General features: G+C 47.1%; 1 protein-coding gene across 1 annotated transcript; it reads left to right on the top strand.

Moving 5' to 3' along the window:
• The first annotated feature begins 1,775 nt into the window (after window positions 1-1,775).
• Window positions 1,776-21,621, top strand: LOC123746049 (spidroin-1). Its single transcript, XM_045727274.2, has 6 exons — window positions 1,776-1,876; window positions 4,341-4,540; window positions 8,002-8,127; window positions 9,281-9,379; window positions 10,021-10,100; window positions 17,476-21,621. The coding sequence occupies exons 2-6, from the start codon at window positions 4,343-4,345 to the stop codon at window positions 18,404-18,406; spliced, it is 1,434 nt and encodes a 477-aa protein (XP_045583230.1). The 5' UTR covers window positions 1,776-1,876; window positions 4,341-4,342; the 3' UTR covers window positions 18,407-21,621.
• The last annotated feature ends 1,799 nt before the right edge of the window (window positions 21,622-23,420 follow it).

Below are 23,420 nucleotides of genomic sequence, written 5' to 3'. Positions count from 1 at the left end.
TGACTCACATACATGTAGTGTTGCATGGTTTGACTTCTCTCATACATTATCTCTCTCCTCTCCACTCCTGCCTGTGCCTGAATATTTCTGATTTTGCTTCTTATTTGTCTCATTGTGAATTCACATTCAATGTCAGTTTATGGTTTTGATGTGGCACGTTTGGCCAAGTCATCCGCCACCTCGTTGAGCACTATTCCAACATGAGATGGAATCCACATGAATTTAAAATAATATAATAATAATAATTTTTATTTAGGTAAAGGTACATACATAAAGAGATTTTACAAAGTTTGTTGGCTTTATAGATAAGAGCTAGTACATACAATGCCTAAAGCCACTATTACGCAAAGCGTTTCGGGCAGGAATTTCACACTATGACCTTTCAGCTGTATCTCAGTTATCCTTTTCTTACAATCCTCAACTATGGACATGAAGACTGGGTTTCGACTGTTTAAGGAATCAAGTGCTCCTCGGCTATCGACAAATACAAAAACATTTTTGTCGTCATGACGTACTTCCTCCAAACACGCCAGAATGGCCTGCAGTTCAGCTTGTGTGGATGATATATAATTACTAAGCCGGAGTTCAATTATCCTGTCCACAGTCCCAAACTTCGTATATTCCCTTATTAGGACACCACACCCTGCCCTGCCATCCTCCGCCACCGACCCGTCACAATATACATGTAAACTGTTGCCTCTTGGTAACCGAGATATCATGCTTCAATACAAACACCGTAATTGTCCCTGTTCATGATGAACCTTTTTCACCTTGAGGGGTACAATTTCGACGTCTATTTTCTGTACTTTCCAGGGAGCAGACATATTACACTGGTAAGAGGGTTTGCAGCAGTCAAGTACATCGTATTCCCTGAGGTCATGAGCTAATCCCCTCGTGTAGCGTGTCTCCCTTAGTTTCCTGGAAGTGTGTACGTCATTCAAGCAGGTCTGAACGCTCTGAAACAGCTTATCCCCTCCTTTTCTCCGCATGAAGCGAATAGATACTCTAGTGTTAATGTCACGGACTTTATCATACACACTCTGTAAATTTAATTCCATTCTCATTATTTCAATCATTGCATTTCTTTGACATCCAAGAATAATCCTCATAGCCTCGTTCTGTATCAACTCTATTTTTTTAATTCTGCCTCGTCCTGTGTAAGACAATACGGGTGCTGCGTAGTCTATCAGGGACCGAACAGTACTTATGTATAACATCCGCAAGATAGGTACCCCAACACCTGCACCAGAAAAAGGAACACCAATTTGCACCCGCAAGATAACGTAAGCTTTTAAGGGTTGATAAATGTTAATCTTCTTGTTTGAGGAGCTGTTCACTTGAGACAGTTAAGCAAGTCCCAGCTGTGTCTGGGTACAAGTGACAGGATGAACAACCCAGCGGGTTTTCTTTCTATTGGGGAGTGTTGTACATTCTGCTATGGCGGTATGTTCACTCACAAGATGAGTGGCGCTGCCCAATAAACTTGCCCCTCGGGGCAAAATTTAAAAAAAATTAAAGATGAGTGGCGCTGCCCAATAAACTCGCCCCTCGGGGCAAAAATTTAAAAAAAAATTAAAAAACAGAAAGGCAGGAGCCACTACCTCCCTCCCCAACAGGAAGGCAGGCAACAACACCACCACCTCCCTCCCTCCCCAACAGAGGCCGCTCCAATATAGGACACACCAGTGCCCGCCCCACATCCCCCGGGCACCCCCAAGGGGTCCGCCTTCTCCCCCCATAGTGGAAACAAGGGTGCTTCAGTGGTGTAGCGAGGGCGGGAGGGAGGGCTTGTCACCAGTGTGGCGCCTGAGGCACCAGCAGCCAGGACGTCACTCGCCAGCTCTACAACACACAAGTCCCCCCTCAAGCACAGCAGGTGAGAGGTTCTCTTCCTTAACACCGTGCATCTGCAACCCGTCCTCTTAAAAATAACGTTGCTTTTCGCTCGTATGCGTGCTATGGCCAAAAGTGGACGTCATTTGAAATGAAATGACGTCCCGAAATTCCTGCCCGAAACGCTGCGCGTGCTAGTGGCTTTACAAGACTGTAATTACCATAATTGTATCCTCACATTCCTTATGTACATTCTTGTATATGCATAAATAAATAAATAAATAAATAAATAAATAAAATCCACTCACATAAAGTGACGTACTGTCCCGTTTTCTGTTTGAGTGAAGGCACTGGGCAGCGACACTCATCCTGTGAGTGAACGCACCGCCCTGTACTTCATAGCAACACAACCCTTCTGCGTTGTTCGTCCTATTAATGAACATACCGCCATACAAAGACAACAACAGCTGAGTTGTTCCTCCTGGGACTTGTACCCAGGACGAACGTATCTTGCCGCAAAGTTTCTTTTTGGAATTATCTCTTACGTAACTCTCCTAACACCCACATCTCTTACGTAACTCTCCTAACACCCACATCTGTTACTTAACTCTCCTAACACCCACATCTGTTACATAACCCTCCTAACACCCCACATCTGTTACATAACCCTCCTAACACCCCACATCTGTTACATAACCCTCCTAACACCCCACATCTGTTACATAACCCTCCTAACACACCCACATCTGTTACATAACCCTCCTAACACACCCACATCTGTTACATAACCCTCCTAACACCCCACATCTGTTACATAACCCTCCTGACACCCCACATCTGTTACATGACCCTCCTAACACACCCACATCTGTTACATAACCCTCCTAACACCCCACATCTGTTACATAACCCTCCTAACACCCCACATCTGTTACATAACCCTCCTAACACACCCACATCTGTTACATAACCCTCCTAACACACCCACATCTGTTACATAACCCTCCTAACACCCCACATCTGTTACATAACCCTCCTGACACCCCACATCTGTTACATGACCCTCCTAACACACCCACATCTGTTTAATAACCCTCCTAACACCCCACATCTGTTACATAACCCTCCTGACACCCCACATCTGTTACATAACCCTCCTAACACCCCACATCTGTTACTTAACCCTCCTGACACCCCACATCTGTTACATAACCCTCCTAACACCCCATATCTGTTACTTAACCCTCCTGACACCCCACATCTGTTACATGACCCTCCTAACACACCCACATCTGTTACATAACCCTCCTAACACCCCCACATCTGTTACTTAACCCTCCTGACACCCCACATCTGTTACATAACCCTCCTAAAACCCCCACATCTGTTACTTAACCCTCCTGACACCCCACATCTGTTACATAACCCTCCTAACACCCCCACATCTGTTACTTAACCTTCCTGACACCCCACATCTGTTACATAACCCTCCTAACACCCACATCTGTTACATAACCCTCCTGACACCCCCACATCTGTTACTTAACCCTCCTGACACCCCACATATGTTACATGACTCTCCTGACACCCCACATCTGTTACATGACTCTCCTGACACCCCACATCTGTTACATAACCCTCCTAACACCCCACATCTGTTACATAACCCTCCTAACACCCACATCTGTTACATAACCCTCCTAACACCCCACATCTGTTACATGACCCTCCTAACACCCACATCTGTTACATAACCCTCCTAACACCCACATCTGTTACATGACTCCTGACACCCCACATCTGTTACATAACCCTCCTAACACACCCACATCTGTTACATGACCCTCCTAACACCCCACATCTGATTGCTGGTTCGAGTCACCTCATTGCTCCAGTTGTTTTTATCAGTGTTGTGTGTCATGAGCCTCTCTTCCAGGCGAAGTGGTTACCCAGGCACACAAGAACCATTCCCTCACTAACTGGATGTGAGAATGGGTGCTGTCGGCACATCACATATATTAAACTTTAGATATTCATGATGGGCTGAAAGCATATTACTGTTCAATAATAGTCTTCTTGTAAATTAGCAAGTGAACCTTTGGTTTAAACAGATAATATTCCCAAGTTATAACTTTATTGTATTGCAAATCGTTGGTTTGAAATATAAAAAGTTTATGCTTAACTCGTTTTTTTTTAAACGGAGTGAAGAATTTTTTTAAGGTCAATGAAATTGTAGGGATATTCAAATAGTTTTTGAATCTCGTAATACACATTTTTGAAAATAATACACCATATTAATGTAACCAAATATAATGAAACCTAACCTATCCTAGCCTAACCTTAACCTAACCTAACAATGAATAGGGAGTAGATAATAGCATTAATTACGTAGTGGTTTTAAAGTGATTACCTCCAGAGGCACCGCCTCCCTTAGTATAGCCAGATCTTATACACTAGACATCTGTACGGAACAATGTTCCTCTTGTAGCTCTATGGGTATCTTTCAGCTATGAGTGCGTCGGCTCCTCCATCCTCGCCAGCGAGGGCGCCCCGCCTAGTGCTGGTGTTGGTGGCGTGGGCGTGCGTGTGGGGCGGCGTGGTGGGCGTGGGGTGGGAGGCGTGTGAAGGTCCCGTGTGTTTGGAGGTGAGACGACAAGCTGAGGGCCTCGCAAGACTCAAGTTCCTCAGGAATTACATTAATCAGACGGTGAGTCTTCTCTCTCGGACCTCTCGGGTTCTGTTATTGCTGCCCACCATACTCGGCGAGATTAATGTCTCCGTGTTTCTGTCTTAAGTCTTCATCTTGTGTACAATGCCAGCTTTCTCCGGGTCATGTCATAGGGCCATTCTCTCAGGCTTCTGCCATAGGGCCATTCTCTCAGGCTTCTGCCATAGGGCCATTCTCTCAGGCTTCTGCCATAGGGCCATTCTCTCAGGCTTCTGCCATAGGGCCATTCTCTCAGGCTTCTGCCATAGGGCCATTCTCTCAGGCTTCTGCCATAGGGCCATTCTCTCAGGCTTCTGCCATAGGGCCATTCTCTCAGGCTTCTGCCATAGGGCCATTCTCTCAGGCTTCTGCCATAGGGCCATTCTCTCAGGCTTCTGGCAGAGTGCCATTCTCTCAGGCTTCTGCCATAGGGCCATTCTCTCAGGCTTCTGCCATAGGGCCATTCTCTCAGGCTTCTGCCATAGGGCCATTCTCTCAGGCTTCTGGCAGAGTGCCATTCTCTCAGGCTTCTGCCATAGGGTCATTCTCTCAGGCTTCTGCCATAGGGCCATTCTCTCAGGCTTCTGCCATAGGGCCATTCTCTCAGGCTTCTGCCATAGGGCCATTCTCTCAGGCTTCTGCCATAGGGCCATTCTCTCAGGCTTCTGCCATAGGGCCATTCTCTCAGGCTTCTGCCATAGGGCCATTCTCTCAGGCTTCTGCCATAGGGCCATTCTCTCAGGCTTCTGCCATAGGGCCATTCTCTCAGGCTTCTGGCAGAGTGCCATTCTCTCAGGCTTCTGGCAGAGTGCCATTCTCTCAGGCTTCTGCCACAGTGCCACTCTCTCAGATCGCTGTCACAGTGCCACTCTCTCAGACCACATCCTCACGTGTATCTCCCCTCACCTCATCTCCTGCACTGATACACACCTCACCCATGGGATGTATCACCACTTACCCAAGCTTCATCAAGCATTTAAGCAACTACTGACGAAGCCTGTACATCTTTCACCAATCATGGCGGCTGTGTTTACATTCATTAAACCGTTTACGAACTTGGAAACCTCACAACCCCCAAGGTTATAAACAACACCGTAATATTATAACAACCCAGAGGGGTTGTTTGTCGAGCAGCGGCACTCATGCTGTCAGTGAACATGCCGCCAAAGCAGCATATACAGTAAGTATTTTTGTGCTCATAAACTTTTTAATAAATTTAGACCAAAACGCCATGACTGTAGTAAGATGTACTGGTTTCGTGGTGGCGTAAATGCTTGGTGAATCCTGGTTCTTCCTATCACAAACTAAACCAATCAATGAAATATTTGACTTCCTCTCATTAAATTTATTTATTTATATAAGAAGGTATATTAAGTTGAGAAAGTGCATACACTGAGTCTGAGTGTAAGATTTTTGCAAATTCGCTAATACGCGCACAGCGTTGTCCACAGGTCCTTAAGCTAAATTATAAAGGTCACAGAATTTGAGTTCAACATAATAACTACATTGCAAATTGATAGACTAGATTATATTGATGAAGTTGCATGTCTTAAGTACTAAATCGGGTGAGTGGGGCAGCACAAGGTGGTGGGAAAGTAAATGGATGAAATTAGGTACTTTTTGGTTTTACTTTTGAATTATGTATAGGCTGAGCAATTGTTTAATTCATTAGGGAGTGAGTTCCATAAACAGGGTCCTGTTATTCGTATGGAATGTTTGCACAGATTTAGTCTGACTCTCGGAATACTGAAGAATATATTTATTTATAATGTGGTGCCCAGGGGTTCTAGTACATCTATCAAGGAAAAGTTTCAGATAAGGATTAGAATCAATGGAACAAAAGAATAAGGTTTTGTATGTGTAAACAGCACAAGAGAATGTGTGGAGTGTATGTTTAGCATGTTGAGGGATTTAAAGAGAGGGGCTGTGTGTGTTGTTTCAAGACAGAGTTTGTTATTGTTCTGATAGCATATTTTTGCTGGGTGATGATAGTGGTTGAGCCCGACCATTGTAATGGTTTGGCTCAACCATTTCAGTGGTTGAGCTCTATGCACAGACTACCGTATGGTAGACAGGGATAGATTAGCGAGTAATACAGTGTAAGAAGAACAGAGTGCAGAACATAATATCGATTACTTAGAGCACTGTACGTCAACAGTTTTGGAAATTTTTTGGGCTCTGTGTTGTACATGAGAACTAAAGTTTTGTCTTTTGCATATGTATAGACTAAGGAACCTTCCCTCATGTTTAATGAAGGTTCATATGGTTTGAGATTTGCTCCCAAATAAGATGTGGTAGGTCTTTTTCATGTTTAGGGTGAGTTTGTTGGTTGACGTCTGTTGAGTGGCCATTTTTTAATTAGTTATTTTCGATATTATTTAGAGTATGTGGGTTGTGGTTTGAGCTGATGAAGATAAAGTCGTCAACACATAGTATAGGTTTAAGAACATTGGAGACATTTGGCAAGTCACTGATTTATATCAGAAAAATGAGAGGTTCCAGGACGCTGCCCTGTGGCACTCCTGCAGTTAATGGTAGAGTGAGAGAGGTTATATCATTGATGGCTACATGTTGATGTCTGTTATTAACATATGATCGAATATGGTTCCCATTAGCCTCTAGACATACTTTCCCTACCAACACTTCACTTCACTTCCTCATCGCTCGTCTCCTTCTCCAGTTCTCTGCTCTTTTTCCAATATATATTTTTGTCTGGAAAACAAACCACTGTTTGTCTTTCATTTTTATCTTGTGGTAAGTCTTTTCTATATTTACCTTCTCATGCTGTCTGTTTACCTCATCATGTGGCCGGCTTCCCTTCTCATGTTGTCTGTTTACCTCATCATGTGGCCGGCTTCCCTTCTCATGTTGTCTGTTTACCTCATCATGTGGCTGGCTTCCCTTCTCATGTTGTATGTTTACCTCATCATGTGGCCGGCTTCCCTTCTCATGTTGTATGTTTACCTCATCATGTGGCCGGCTTCCCTTCTCATGTTGTCTGTTTACCTCATGTGGCCGGCTTCCCTTCTCATGTTGTCTGTTTACCTCATCATGTGGCCTGCTTCCCTTCTCATGCTGTATGTTTACCTCATCATGTGGCCGGCTTCCCTTCTCATGTTGTCTGTTTACCTCATCATGTGGCCGGCTTCCCTTCTCATGTTGTCTGTTTACCTCATGTGGCCGGCTTCCCTTCTCATGTTATCTGTTTACCTCATTATGTGGCCGGCTTACCTTCCCCCATAGCCTGTTTACATTGCCCTACCTTGGCCAGCTGCTAATATGGCATTAGGGGTGGACCAGTGTAAGTACTCATGCAGGAACCTAAACAGTGCCAGAGAGACCTGGACAGTGCCAGTGCCAGGGAGACCTGGACAGTGCCAGTCACTCCCTGACACAGCAGCGACACCCCCCCATGCTATACGTGGCAACCTGCTGACCCGGTGTGACCTCTGTGTGACCAGGTGAACATGATGAACACGCTGGTGAGCACTCTGGAGGAGGAGCTGGTCAAGACCGGCGAGGGGCTGGCGCAGTTCATTGGCCCGCGGTGCCCGGCCGCTCACCCACTCCTGCTCGAGGTCACTAAGGTCAGCAACCTTCACTTGTTTGTACTCTGGTGTGTGTGTGTGTGTGTGTGTGTGTGTGTGTGTGTGTGTGTGTGTGTGTGTGTGTGTGTGTGTGTGTGTGTGTGTGTGTGTGTGTGTGTGTGTGTGTGTGCCGGCACTGAGGGTTGCGGGGCCTCTTGCTGGCGCGGGGATCAAACTTTCGCTGACTAGGGCGACGTCGATCTGCCTTCATGGTAATACGGGGTCACACAAACATGGTAATACGGGGTCATACAAACACGATAATTCGGGGTCACACAAACATGTTAATACGGGGTCATACAAACACGATAATTCGGGGTCACACAAACATGGTAATTTGGGGACACACAAACATGATAATACGGGGGCACACAAACATGGTAATACGGGGCACACAAACAAGGTAATACGGGGCACACAAACAAGGTAATACGGGGCACACAAACAAGGTAATACGGGGCCCACAAACAAGGTAATACGGGGCCACACAAACAAGGTAATACGGGGCACACAAACAAGGTAATACGGGGCCCACAAACAAGGTAATACGGGGCCACACAAACAAGGTAATACGGGGCCTCAAACAAGGTAATACGGGTCACACAAACACGATAATACGGGGTCACACAAACACGATAATACGGGGGCACACAAACATGGTAAGACGGGGTACACAAACATGGTAATACAGGGCACACGAACAAGGTATTACGGGGCCACACAAACATGGTAATAAGAGGCACACAAACAAGGTAATACAGGGCCTCAAAGAAGATAATTCGGGGCCTCAAACAAGGTAATATGGGGCACACAAACAAGGTATTACGGGTCCACACAAACAAGGTAATACAGGGCACACAAACATGGTAATACGGAGCCCACAAACACGATAATACGGGAGGGGGGTGAACAAACACAAAATTAAATTCTATGACAAAACATTGATAAGGTAATGAACAACGTAAGTAATAATATCCAATATATATTCAATAAATAATAATAAAAAATAATACAAATAATAATAATCATAATAATTAAACTAATAAAAAAGTGCAAAATACTAATGAAAGCTAAATAACATTACAAATAATATCCACACTAATACTGAGCCTCCACCCACTGGATGTGTGCGGCCGACACCTGCGGCGCGCAGCCCGCGGACACCAGCAATCCCGCCCTCGCTGACCAGGACAACGTCATCACTGACAGCGACGAGGACTACGACCCACACAGCAGTCCCCCTCCATCGGAGGTGAGCTCCTCGTCCACTTCTTTCTTTAACCCTTTGTACTGGTCGGTACAGTAGAAGCCTTGTATCTTACAAGGTCGGCGTTCGATCCCCGATGGTTCAAATGATTGGGCGCAGTTTTTTTTTCACTCCTTCCTCGTGTGCCAGACCTTTGTCCTCGTATTATTTAATCTTATATTTTCTTTGTTCCTTATCGAGGTTCCTTCTAACCAACTACCGGGCCATTCAACAGGATGCAACCCACAACAGTCGTTTAACTCCTAATAGCATATTTTCTGGTAGGCGAAAAGAGGTATTGGAAGTAAGGAGACGTGACCACATACGTCTCGCCCTGTTCGGGAATCGAAACCAGGTTCCTTCCACCTCTCTCCAAATACGTAATATCAAAAGAGGCACTAAGTTGGGAACGGCTGTTCTTGTCCAGCCAAGAACGTTCTAATATTCTTCTAATATTCTTCTATATTCTTCTAATACTCTTCTAATATTCCAAAATTATAAAGTTCTAAAAGGTTCTAAGGTTCTAAAAAGTTCTAATGCTTTAAGATTAACTGCCATGAACACCAATATACAAGTTTTGGATTTTCTTTTCTTTGGATTTTGGTCAGGAAAACATTTGTAATTTGCTTCCTTACTCGCCTTTCCAGAGAGAGAGGCTGGATGCTGCTGGGTCCGAGTCGCAGTACTGGCAAGCCGCCGGTTCCTCCTCTCACACCAACTTGCAAGGGTACGTTCAACTCTCCAACATCATCAGCAATGATGAAAAAATCCCCTTTCTGTTTCTTGCCTATTACAATGTATTTAAAACCGACAGACAACATTCTCTTGTGACTTGCCGTTTTGTTTATGTTTTTGTGAGTGTTACCGCCATTGTTTCATCTCTTGCTAGCATCATCACTTGCCACTATCATCACTTGCTAGCATCATCTCTTTGTAGCTTCATCTCTTGTTACCATCATCTCTTGGTGGACTCATCTCTTGCCAGCATCATCCCTAGAGAGAATCGCATTAAGGCACATACTTTCCTTCTCTTATGAAGTGTTTGCCAGTGTGCTTAGAAGAGTACTAGAGTCGTGGAGGATTGCTAGTGTGGTTCCTATTTTTAAGAAGAAAAGTAGATCACTTACGTTGACTTATCGTCCAAATTGCTTAACGTATGGTTTAGGAAAATTGCTTGACTCGATAATCACGAAAACCAATCGTTTACATCATTCACAACATGGTTTTACTAAGAGCCATTACTGTTTAATAAATTAACATTAATGAGTTTCCAGCATATTTCAAATAGCTGATAGTGGAAAGGAATGCGACATTCTAGAGCTTAAATTAAACCAGGGTTTTGATACTGTGCCTTGCGAGACTCGCTCAAAGGTTAGTGGCCCGTTGTATCGGGGAGCCTGTCTTAAGATGGTTTAGAGTTTGAGTATTTAAAAAAAGCAGCGAGTTAGTAAAAATGAATTTATGTTTGAGTGAAAGAGTGTTGGAAGTGGTGTGCCCCCAGTGCTCTGTTCAGAGACCTCTGTTGTACAAAATGTATCTAAATGATTTAGACAAAGGATTGAAAAGCAACATTTGCAAATTTACAGATGAAACGAAAATAGGGCGAGAAATATATTCAGAAAGATACAAAATTGCAACAAGACCATCCAGATAGGCTTTTAAAATAGACGAAAGATTGATAGATGAAGTTTAATGCTGACAAGTGTAGGGTTAGGTAACAATAAGGGTTCCCAGATATCAGCCGGACAATGTTGAAATTGCCAAGTGTGAATACGAGAAAGATCTAAGAGTCATGTTTTAGCAGGGATCATAAGCCAAAGCTTTAATGTATAACCTAAACACTGTACATATATTGTATCATAACACACTGAAAAATAAATCATAGTGATTGACTTTAATTTTGAATGTAGTAGAGAATTCATAAACACGAACTATAAATTACCAAGATATAAATAACTAATTTCCCTCTGAGTTGAAACATCGAAAATAATAGTTGTCCATTAGTTCTATAATGGTAATCATTACTGTAACATGATTAGATATATAAACCTCCATAAATACGCATACAAAGAACTTAATATATATTAAGAAAATAAGTGTTGTTGTCATCGCATTGGAGTGAGATAACAAGGTCACTCTTGCCTCACTGGCCCACCCCTTACTTACCACTCTTGTGTGTTCAGACACAGAAATTAGTCACGTAACCTGTCAAGATTGCGTGACTAATCCTAAATATCTAATGAAAGGAAATAATACAAATAGAATAAGCCTGTATATTAAGAAATATATGAAGAAAATAGAGGAGTTAACATTAGGTGGCAACAATATCAGTGCAGTCCTACAACCAGCTGCCTTCACTCCCCCAGAGGGCTTGGAGAATTTGGGAGGAGGAAGAAGGATGAGGAGTTTAAATTCTTGAAGAGGATGCGGATGTGGAACGAGGAGGGTAAAAAGTTCGGTGGCCTATCCACCGTAGGTTGGCGTCGAGTGTAATTCTTGGTTATTGATCTTGGTTTTGCTGTTCCGACATGTCCTTGAGCGGTGTGGAAAATTGTTTGCACACATACGTATGTGTTGACCCTTCAAGTATTGCTTGAAGGGTCTGTGCCAGGGCTTGAGGTGAGATGGAGAGTAGCTTGTTGAGTAGGCGATGGGTAGAATCGCCTCAGTCTTGGTTCTTCAGCTGACTTCTTTCTTCAGGCTTCGTTCTTCTGCTGCAGGTGAATGTTAACATGTTATGTCTTGTCGCACTTTTGGGTCTTCTGATTTTTCCTCGACTGGGACTTGCTTCGAGTTGACATGGCTGTGCTGTCGTTGGAGTTTGGTGACGAAGCCTCCATGAGGAAGTCTTGTACGGAGTAGGTGTTGAATTGGTAGTTTGGCGATTGTGCTCCCACTGATATTTCCTCGTCTGAAGTGTCCGAAGCGTCGTCTGTAGCCAGTGGTTTTGTCTTCTGTCGCACAGCCTGGGATGGGCTCGGGTGTCGTAGTTTGGCGGTTGTGGCTACAACTGGAGCGCATCGTCCGAGATGATGATGGTAGAAGCGTTGGGAGCTGAAAGTGGAAGATGTTGCTGTTTGTGTAGTCTGGATTGAGACACCAGGCGTCTTTGTAGCCGTCCTTGTGGTAGTCCCTGTGGTAATAGGAGAGGCAGTGAGACTGGCTTCAGGGGCGATGATGGGGGTCCAAACCGTTAATTGGCAAGGTACAGGGTGTTGAGTTCCGTGACTAACCGGTGGTTATATAGGCCGGCGAGCTTCTCTGCTAGTCGAATGAGACAAGGTATAATGCCCTCGCGTAAGGCAAGGGGATGTGAGGGTGATGATTGGTCGTTGGTTCCCCATTGTGGAGGCCGGGTTGCCAAGTGGGTGGAGCCACTGTTTGGTAGGGCTGTCAAGGCGTCTGGTTGGTTGGTGGGAGCTGAGGTGCTGTGGCTGGTGCTGTAGGCGCCGACGGCGGAGATGGAAGGTTTGGCTTTTTTGGATGCACCCTAGTTCTTGATTTCTTGTCTGCGAGGGCAGCGGTGAGAAATCGCGGAGTGATCGCCTTTGCAGAGCAGGAAGCATCGGTTTTCTGACTTGCAGATTGAGTAGTGATGATCCTGGGCGCAAATGCTGCACTTCTGGACGGGATGCTGACACTTGTTGGTAGGGTGGGAGAACTCGCAGTATTTGAAGCACTGTTGAATCTCGTAGAAGCGTTCCTTCTTCATTTTGTAGGTTGGGATCTTGATGCCAAAGCAGTTGATTCCTCGATTGGTAGCCAGGCTAGCCGTATCTCTGGAGATGAAGATGGTGCTTCATGGATGAGCACCTGCCTTCGGTACGGCTGGCGTATGCCATTAGGTATAACAACGTGTCTGGGTTTTCATCCTCGATGTCAGGCCATGTCGTCCATGGCCTAATTCGTGATCCAGGGGCTGGTCTCGTTGATGAAAGACGGTCCGTTCTGCCAGGTACTGGTGTGGGTAGTCCAGGTGGAGTTGCGCCTGGATCAACTCCCCGGCGGCACCTTGAATTTTTTCGAGGTCTTCATTATTCGAGAAGTAGAGCGTTATTTTCACTCCTACTTGTCCGACGTCGATCGGTGTCATGTTGGCGAAGGTTTTGCAGACCTTCAGGAGGTTACTTTTGGTGAATGTGTGGTCGTCGAGGATGTTGGCCTTGACTTTGTGGCGCTACTCTGCCGTACACACAAAAAGACTTGGCTGTTACTCCCTCAATGGGTCGTAGTAACATTGGAAGAGTCTACCCTGTTCTTTTTATGGTTATGTTGCCTACACCAGCTGCCACCGACCAACCACCACCTCTAGCAACAACCACCACCACCGGCCATCTCCACCGTACAAAGCGATCACCATCAAAAGCAGGCAATATCACAAACAGTTAGGAGCCGTAAGGGGGCAAGATCTGAAATGTATTAACCAACAATCTAAAAATTTAGGAAAATATGTATACAAAATCCTTGCCTGCGGTAACATCATAGTGCAAACCATACAAATGTGTGTGGTTTGAAAAATTTGTTGATGACCTTAATAACCAAATTGAGAGCTGTCTCAGAGTTCCGCACCATACGAATGGGCGAAGTAACCCTCAAAAGATGAACATTCAATGGTATGAGAACGACTACATAAAGATGCTCAATACAAATGTAAGGGACATGAGTGGAGTACCGGAGACATCCCACTGAAAGTAACCAAGAGCTATTTAAAACTGTGGATCAAGTAGCAAGAGAGGAGAAGATTAAAGAGTGGGAAAGATAATGGCTTGACTTCACTAGTTCCACTGGAAGAGAAACATCTGCAAGACAAGTGGGGCGACAATTCAGATAGCTAAGGATGGGCAAAACCCGGCCTGCGGCTCACAAAGACCCGCAAGGGTAAGAACACTGCCAACTGGATGTTGAACTTTGCATTCAGACGGGTAGTGGTGAGTTTTGCTTCGACTATCTGTTTCAGTTCCCTCTGCCTCACTGGGCAGTCGGTCTTGGGAGACGGTGGTGTGGGCTTCCCCAGAGTTGATGCACTGTTCTGTGGTCGCCTGATACGTCTTGTAGTTGTGGTCCCGTGTTCATATGCTGCACTTGTTCGTATCAGAGGAAATTTCTGGATGAAGTGGTCGTATTTATAACATCTGCAGCATTGCCTCAGCTGTAAGAATCATTCCAACTTCACGAGGTCCAGTGTTATGGAGATACCGAGGCATCTGAAGCCGTTGGTGGCGGCTTGGGTCGCAGCTGCAGGGGAAGAGAAGGTGACCGTCATGGTCGGCCGTCTGGTGTCGTTGCGGATGATTGTTACTGTCACCGCAGTCAGGGCCGGGTTCAGGTAGTTGATGCTTTCTATGATATCGGTTTCCGTCTCGGTGGTGATGAATGTGTTAACTCTGCTTGTAAAGATTGAGTGGCAGGCCGTGTAGCGGCGCGACGGGGTGAGGAGGTCGGAGGCCTGCAGGGTGACAGGCCTCCGACCTCTATAGGTTGGTGAGTAGGGGGACAGGAGTTTCTCCACAGCCTCCACGCTTGTAAATAGTAGTTCAGCTGCACGGCTGTCCTCTCTGATGTCAACCGGGGCGGCGTTGGTTTTGATTGTTGCCGCCAGTGATTGTGGCGATCCTCTCTAGGATATGTCGTCGTGAGAGTAGCTGGTCTCCCTTTAAATCTCACTTTGATCTTATAGATCATGGCGACGGGTAGTTTCCACTGGAGATGTGAATAATCTCTAAGACCACCCGCTCAAGGAGGGTCGCAGTGGCGGGAGGGAATGAGAAAGCGGCCACAACACCTCCGAAGCCACCCCCCCCTTACCTTCGACGAGCGTCGAAGTGGCTGAGTGCGTGTGCTTCCTACCTCTACTGGAGCGTAGTATCTCTCCTTCTGTCTTATAAAGTTTGTGGAATGTGCATATTAGTTCTTTCTTAAACACTATAGATATTATTATAAATCATTTAATTTAATTAACTTAAACGTGATGAGTATGGACCGTAGATATTTATATAACTCACTTGAGACGAGGGTGGAGGATATCCTGTGGTGACGGGACGAGAGAGATCATACACGCCGCGGGCCGCCCTGTGACGCCACCAGGCGCTTACAGTAGCACCAGAACATGCTCAAAATGATATTCTGCGGTGTGATCGCTGATCTCTGGTGATGGTGACTGGTGGGGATTCGGCGAGGTGAAGCCCCCCGCCGGTGTACTCACCTAATTGTGCTTGCGGGGGTTGAGCTCTGGCTCTTAGGTCCCGCCTCTCAACCGTCAATCAACTGGTGTACAGATTCCTGAGCCTACTGGGCTCTATCGTATCTACATTTGAAACTGTGTATGGAGTCAGCCTCCACCACATCACTTCCTAATGCATTCCATTTACTAACTACTCTGACACTGAAAAAGTTCTTTCTAACGTCTCTGTGGCTCATTTGGGTACTCAGCTTCCACCTGTGTCCCCTTGTTCGCGTCCCACCAGTGTTGAATAGTTCATCCTTGTTTACCCGGTCGATTCCCCTGAGGATTTTGTAGGTTGTGATCATGTCCCCCCTTACTCTTCTGTCTTCCAGTGTCATAAGGTGCATTTCCCGCAGCCTTTCCTCATAACTCATGCCTCTTAGTTCTGGGACTAGTCTAGTAGCATACCTTTGGACTTTTTCCAGCTTCGTCTTGTGCTTGACAAGGTACGGGCTCCATGCTGGGGCCGCATACTCCAGGATTGGTCTTACATATGTGGTGTACAAGATTCTGAATGATTCCTTACACAGGTTCCTGAACGCCGTTCTGATGTTAGCCAGCCTCGCATATGCCGCAGACGTTATTCTCTTTATGTGGGCTTCAGGAGACAGGTTTGGTGTGATATCAACTCCTAGATCTTTCTCTCTGTCTGTTTCATTAAGTACTTCATCTCCTATTCTGTATCCTGTGCCTGGCCTCCTGTTTCCACTGCCTAGTTTCATTACTTTGCATTTACTCGGGTTGAACTTCAACAGCCATTTGTTGGACCATTCACTCAGTCTATCCAGGTCATCTTGTAGCCTCCTACTATCATCCTCTGTTTCAATCCTCCTCATAATTTTTGCATCGTCGGCAAACATTGAGAGGAACGAATCTATACCCTCTGGGAGATCATTTACATATACCAGAAACAGTATAGGTCCAAGGACTGACCCCTGCGGGACTCCACTTGTGACATCTCGCCAATCTGAGACCTCACCCCTCACACAGACTCGTTGTCTCCTGTTGCTTAGGTACTCCTCTATCCACCGGAGTACCTTCCCTCTCACTCCAGCCTGCATCTCCAACTTTCGCACTAGCCTCTTGTGTGGCACTGTATCAAAGGCTTTCTGACAATCCAAAAATATGCAGTCTGCCCACCCTTCTCTTTCTTGCCTTATTTTTGTTGCCTGGTCGTAGGTGGTCGTAGAGGTGTGTGGTGGTCCGGGCTCCCGGTGAGGTGAGGTGCCAGGGAAGCGTAAACAGATCAGCTGGGGAACATGGTAAGGCACAGTCCTACAGGGAAGACGTGAAGCTTTTACCTGCAAACTAAGTGGCGCGTTGGTGGGAGACTCGGTGAGGCTAAGACAGGTTAGGTTAGGTTGGAGATAGAATGTACAACCTAAGGACTAGACGAAGTGGGAACTCAAGCAAGCTGATCTCTCTCACTGAACCTATACAAAGTACCAGACGCTGGCTAATCAGGTGGACGCCTAAAAAGTACTTAATAGTCAGTTTTATCACTACTATATCCTCCATATAAATCTGCTATACTAATGCCAATCATCTTAGATATATTCTCCCGCAGAGTCAGTATTCAGCCATTTAAGAAACCTGTACATCTTTCCTCAATCATTATGACTGTGTTCACATTTATTCTGCAGTTTACGAGCTTCGAAATGTAACACTCTTAAGAGTATTTTCATTATAAACTATCTCGTGGTACTTCGAAGCTCATAAACTGGTTTATAAATGAAACAAAGCTATGGTGATTGAGGAAAGATGTGCAGGCTTCGTAAGTGGCTGTGTAAATACTTGATAAATCATTTGCGTCCTCATAATACTTGAGGATGACACAAATGATATCTAAGTTATAAAGATATTTTTTCCTCGTGTTCAGGTCAGGAGGCGGGTCTGGGAAAACTCTCACTGGACAAAAAGTCACAAGCAGCGGTATTAAAACTGACAAAAGCAGCAGCAGCAGCACTAGCACCAGCACCACCAGCAGCAGCAGAGTAACCAGCAGCAGCAGCAGCAGCGTCGACAGTGGCCCGGCGACTACAAACAAATTTAATACCATCGGTGGCCAGGAGCCCAGCAGGCCATCTCACAAGACGACCGCCGCCAGTCATATCAGTGTGTCCGTGGCGCCCAGCAGTCAAGAAGAAGACAGCAGTGAGGACACCCAGGACATCTTGGGCCTCGGTGGGGTTGGCCATGAGAACTTGGGCCACAGTGGATCTGACCGGGGCAACTTGGGCCACGGTGGATCTGACCGGGGCAACTTGGGCCACGGTGGATCTGACCGGGGCAACTTGGGCCCCAGTGGGGCTGGACGGGGTAACTTGGGCCCCAGTGGGGCTGGACGGGGTAACTTGGGCCACGGTGGAGCTGGACGGGGACTCTTAGGGCCTGGTGGGGCTGGCCAGGACATCTTGGGCCTGGGTCGGGCTGACCAGGGCAATTTGGGCCCCGGTGGGGCTGGCCGAGGCAACCTGGGTCCCAGCAGGGGCAACTTAGGTCAAGGTGGGTCAGGCCGGGGCAACTTGAGACCCGGTGATAGTAGTGGAGCTAATCAGGGCAATTGGTTTTATGACTGGAGTAATGAGAGTCACGGAGGTGCCAACAGGGGTCACGGTGGAGCCAACAGAGGTCACGGTGGTGCCAACAGGGGTCACGGTGATGGCAGAGGACGGGATATTAGTAGTGGAGGGTCAAGGTCTTGCCGCAGTGTGGCCCGGGGCAGTCCCCACTGGGTGCCGGGGCTGGACCAGTGGTGTGTCACTAGCTGCGCTGCCGGCTACTGTCCACCCTCTCATTGTGTTTGCTAGTACCCCTGTAACGGACACTGCCCCAGGGAACTGTTCCACTAACTACCCCAGGGAACTGTTCCACTAACTGCCCCAGGGAACTGTTCCACTAACTGCCCCAGGGAACTGTTCCACTAACTGCCCCAGGGAACTGTTCCACTAACTGCCCCAGGGAACTGTTCCACTAACTGCCCCAGGGAACTGTTCCACTAACTGCCCCAGGGAATTGTTCCACTAACTGCCCCAGGGAACTGTTCCACTAACTGCCCCAGGGAACTGTTCCACTAACTGCGCCAGGGAACTGTTCCACTAACTTCCCCAGGGAACTGTTCCACTAACTTCCCCAATGTAACTTTTCTACTAACTGTTCCACTAACTGTCCCAGTGAACTGTTCCAGTAACTTCCCCAGGGAACTGTTCCACTAACTGTTCCACTAACTGTCCCAGGGAACTGATCCACTAACTGTTCCACTAACTGTCCCAGGGAACTGTTCCACTAACTGCCCCAGGGAACTGTTCCACTAACTGCCCCAGGGAACAGTTCCACTAACTGTCCCAGGGAACTGTTCCACTAACTGCCTCAGGGAACTGTTCCACTAACTGCCCCAGGGAACTGTTCCACTAACTGCCCCAGGGAACTGTTCCACTAACTGCCCCAGGGAACTGTTCCACTAACTGTCCCAGGGAACTGTTCCACTAACTGCCCCAGGGAACTGTTCCACTAACTAACTGCCCCAGGGAACTGTTCCACTAACTGCCCCAGGGAACTGTTCCACTAACTGCCCCAGGGAACTGTTCCACTAACTAACTGCCCCAGGGTACTGTTCCACTAACTGCCCCAGGGAACTGTTCCACTAACTAACTGCCCCAGTGAACTGTTCCACTAACTGCCCCAGGGAACTGTTCCACTAACTGCCCCAGGGAACTGTTCCACTAACTAACTGCCCCAGGGAACTATTCCACTAACTGCCCCAGGGAACTGTTCTACTAACTGCCCCAGGGAACTGTTCTACTAACTGCCCCAGGGAACTGTTCCACTAACTGCCCCAGGGAACTGTACCACTAACTGCCCCAAGCAGCTACTACTGGTTCGTGGTCTTAAAAAGTTACCAGGCCACAATTATCTATTGCAAACTGCATCTATAAGAGTCTTAAGACAGGTTCCAGGATATTTTATATCTTGAATATCTGAGCTATACATATATATTACGCTTGTTATTTTATATCTGTCATATAGGCGTATACTGACTTGCCGTCTTCTAATAGTTACAGTACTTGCTTAGCTACTAAATTTAAAATATTTTATTAACTTCTATTATTAGTTCTTACTCAAGCTTCGGCTTGAGGAAAAGCACAGTGCCTTGAGTCAGACTGATGCCCCTCGAGCTCTCCCTCTCCCAAGGTGTATACCAGTATGTATACCCAGATGGTTCACTCTCCCAGGGTGTATACCAGTATACCCTGGTGGTCCCCTCCACCACTCCACCGGGGCCTCCACTCGTCAGCACTCTCATACTCGTAGCCCCTCAATCTATTATTATATGTATCCAAATATAATATAATATATTGTATTGTAATATGCATTGTACACATTGATTATAGATGATTGTCATCTTTGATTGGACTCGACTCCTCCAGACACACAATTGTGACGTGCTTGAGTCTCTGGCAATGCTCAGATATAATATTTAAAATGAGCCAGTCTCCTGTGGTTTTTCATCCCATCTTGGCCTCCGAATGCACGACAGAACTGACGAGTTAGTCAAGACATGTAAAGTGATAGGAAACGCGCCCAACCATTTCTGTCCCACCAGGGATTCGAACCCGAAATTCCTGATGGTAGGTCGAGAACGAACCCGACTGTGCTAGTCGGGACATTGTCCTGCCCTGTAAACCCGCGGAGTTTTATCTACTGATAAAATGTCTGGGATGCAGTACCACCCACGGGATAGGTCTGGGTTCTACTACCACCCACGGGATGGGTCTGGGGTGCAGTACCACCCACGGGATGGGTCTGGGGTGCAGTACCACCCACGGGATAGGTCTGGGGTGTACTACCACCAACGGGATGGGTCTGGGGTGCAGTACCACCCACGGGATGGGTCTGGGGTATACTACCACCCCATGGGATGGGTCTGGGGTACACTACCACCCACGGGATGGGTCTGGGGTGCACTACCACCCCATGGAATGGGTCTGGAGTGTACCACCACCCACGGGATGGGTCTGGGGTACACTACCACCCACGGGATGGGTCTGGGGTACACTACCACCCACGGGATGGGTCTGGGGTACACTACCACCCACGGGATGGGTCTGGGGCGCACTACCATCCACAGGATGGGTCTGGGGCGCACTACCACCCACGGGATGGGTCTGGGGTGCACTACCACCCACGGGATGGGTCTGGGGCGCACTACCACCCACGGGATGGGTCTGGGGCGCACTACCACCCACGGGATGGGTCTGGGGTACACTACCACCCACGGGATGGGTCTGGGGCGCACTACCACCCACGGGATGGGTCTGGGGTACACTACCACCCACGGGATGGGTCTGGGGTACACTACCACCCACGGGATGGGTCTGGGGTACACTACCACCCACGGGATGGGTCTGGGGTACACTACCACCCACGGGATGGGTCTGGGGCGCACTACCACCCACGGGATGGGTCTGGGGCGCACTACCACCCACGGGATGGGTCTGGGGCGCACTACCACCCACGGGATGGGTCTGGGGTGCACTACCACCCACGGGATGGGTCTGGGGTGCACTACCACCCACGGGATGGGTCTGGGGCGCACTACCACCCACGGGATGGGTCTGGGGTGCAGTACCACCCACGGGATGGGTCTGGGGTGCACTACCACCCACGGGATGGGTCTGGGGTGCACTACCACCCCATGGAATGGGTCTGGAGTGTACCACCACCCACGGGATGGGTCTGGGGCGCACTACCACCCACGGGATGGGTCTGGGGTGCAGTACCACCCACGGGATGGGTCTGGGGTGTACCACCACCCATGGAATGGGTCTGGAGTGCGTAACAGATAAACAGAAATCAAACAAATCCAAGGAGGATTAATAACCCCATTAAACAAAGTTAATACAAGATAATATCAACAAAATTTGACTAAGATTTTATTATCAGCATAAAATTATCGACCAAATACATTAACTGAACCATAATAATTAAAACAATTCTGCTTGGATAAATAAACTAATTAAAAGTCGCTTGTGTGTTAATTTTGACCTTAAATGTAATGCACAATAACAATGTGTGAATAACGATGGCAGGGTACTGTGCACCACGTCTGCTGAGCCTGTGAGAGGCAGGGTACTGTGCACCACGTCTGCTGAGCCTGTGAGAGGCAGGGTACTGTGCACCACGTCTATTGAGCCCGTGAGAGGTAGGGTACTGTGCACCACGTCTATTGAGCCTGTGAGAGGTAGGGTACTGTGCACCACGTCTATTGAGCCTGTGAGAGGCAGGGTACTGTGCACCACGTCTGCTGATCCTGTGAGAGGCAGGTTACTGTGCACCACGTCTATTGAGCCTGTGAGAGGTAGGGTACTGTGCACCACGTCTGCTGATCCTGTGAGAGGCAGGGTACTGTGCACCACGTCTGCTGATCCTGTGAGAGGCAGGGTACTGTGCACCACGTCTGCTGATCCTGTGAGAGGCAGGGTACTGTGCACCACGTCTATTGAGCCTGTGAGAGGCAGGGTACTGTGCACCACGTCTATTGAGCCCGTGAGAGACAGGGTACTGTGCACCACGTCTATTGAGCCTGTGAGAGGCAGGGTACTGTGCACCACGTCTATTGAGCCCGTGAGAGGCAGGGTACTGTGCACCACGTCTATTGAGCCTGTGAGAGGTAGGGTACTGTGCACCACGTCTGCTGATCCTGTGAGAGGCAGGTTACTGTGCACCACGTCTGCTGATCCTGTGAGAGGTAGGGTACTGTGCACCACGTCTGCTGATCCTGTGAGAGGCAGGTTACTGTGCACCACGTCTGCTGATCCTGTGAGAGGTAGGTTACTGTGCACCACGTCTGCTGATCCTGTGAGAGGTAGGGTACTGTGCACCACGTCTGCTGATCCTGTGAGAGGCAGGTTACTGTGCACCACGTCTGCTGATCCTGTGAGAGGCAGGTTACTGTGCACCACGTCTGCTGATCCTGTGAGAGGTAGGGTACTGTGCACCACATCTACTGATCCTATGAGAGGCAGGTTACTGTGCACCACATCTACTGATCCTGTAAGAGGCAGGTTACTGTGCACCACACCTACTCATCCTGTGAGAGGCAGGTTTGGCACCTGTACAAAGCGCACCTATTTGATATTCCAAGAGTACGACTTAGTCAAACTAGAAATGCTTTACAAATCAAGGGACCTCGAATGTGGAATGACCTTCCCAATTATGTTAAAGACTGTACCTCTCTCAACCAGTTTAAGATAAAAACTAAGTACCACTTAATTAACTCAATGTAACCTACCTCACCCCCAAAATGTCAACGCATGTCTACTATTTTAAACAATGCTGTCTGTTGACCAAATTGTATTTTTGCTTTTTTTCTGCCATGTTTCCCCCCCCCCCCCTTTTTCCATTTTTTCTTATTTTTTCTCAACACAATTTATACTTTAATCTCAATTAGTTTTAAGTTTTAGTCTTAGTGTTTTCCTGCCCGAAACGCTTTGCGTAATAGTGGTTTTAGGCATTGTATGTACTAGCTCTATCTATAAATCCATCAACTTTTGTATCTTACCTTGTATGTATGTACTTTACCTGAATAAATATTTGTATTTTTGTTTTGTTTTTAAGTTGTAGAGCTCCTCCAGCTCCTCAGATGGCGGGCAGGAACCATGGATGGAGTGAGAATTTCTTCTCTGGATCGCCACACTAAGGCGCTGAAAGAGAAAACTGGCAGCTCTAGGGTCTCTATATATATCTAGGGTCTGTCTGTCTGTCTCTCTCTCTCTCTCTCATATATATATATATATATATATATATATATATATATATATATAT

The sequence above is a fragment of the Procambarus clarkii genome, chromosome 1 (assembly GCF_040958095.1).
Source record: "Procambarus clarkii isolate CNS0578487 chromosome 1, FALCON_Pclarkii_2.0, whole genome shotgun sequence".
NCBI classification, from domain to species: domain Eukaryota; kingdom Metazoa; phylum Arthropoda; class Malacostraca; order Decapoda; family Cambaridae; genus Procambarus; species Procambarus clarkii.
This window is presented reverse-complemented; position numbering and strand designations above follow the sequence as displayed.

Bases quoted from the DNA above. Each gene is read 5' to 3' on its own strand.
- LOC123746049 (XM_045727274.2), top strand. From the start codon at position 4,343: ATGAGTGCGTCGGCTCCTCCATCCTCGCCAGCGAGGGCGCCCCGCCTA. The intron at 9,380-10,020 runs GTGAGCTCCTCG...TCGCCTTTCCAG, and splicing joins GCAGTCCCCCTCCATCGGAG to AGAGAGAGGCTGGATGCTGC. The intron at 10,101-17,475 runs GTACGTTCAACT...CCTCGTGTTCAG, and splicing joins TCTCACACCAACTTGCAAGG to GTCAGGAGGCGGGTCTGGGA.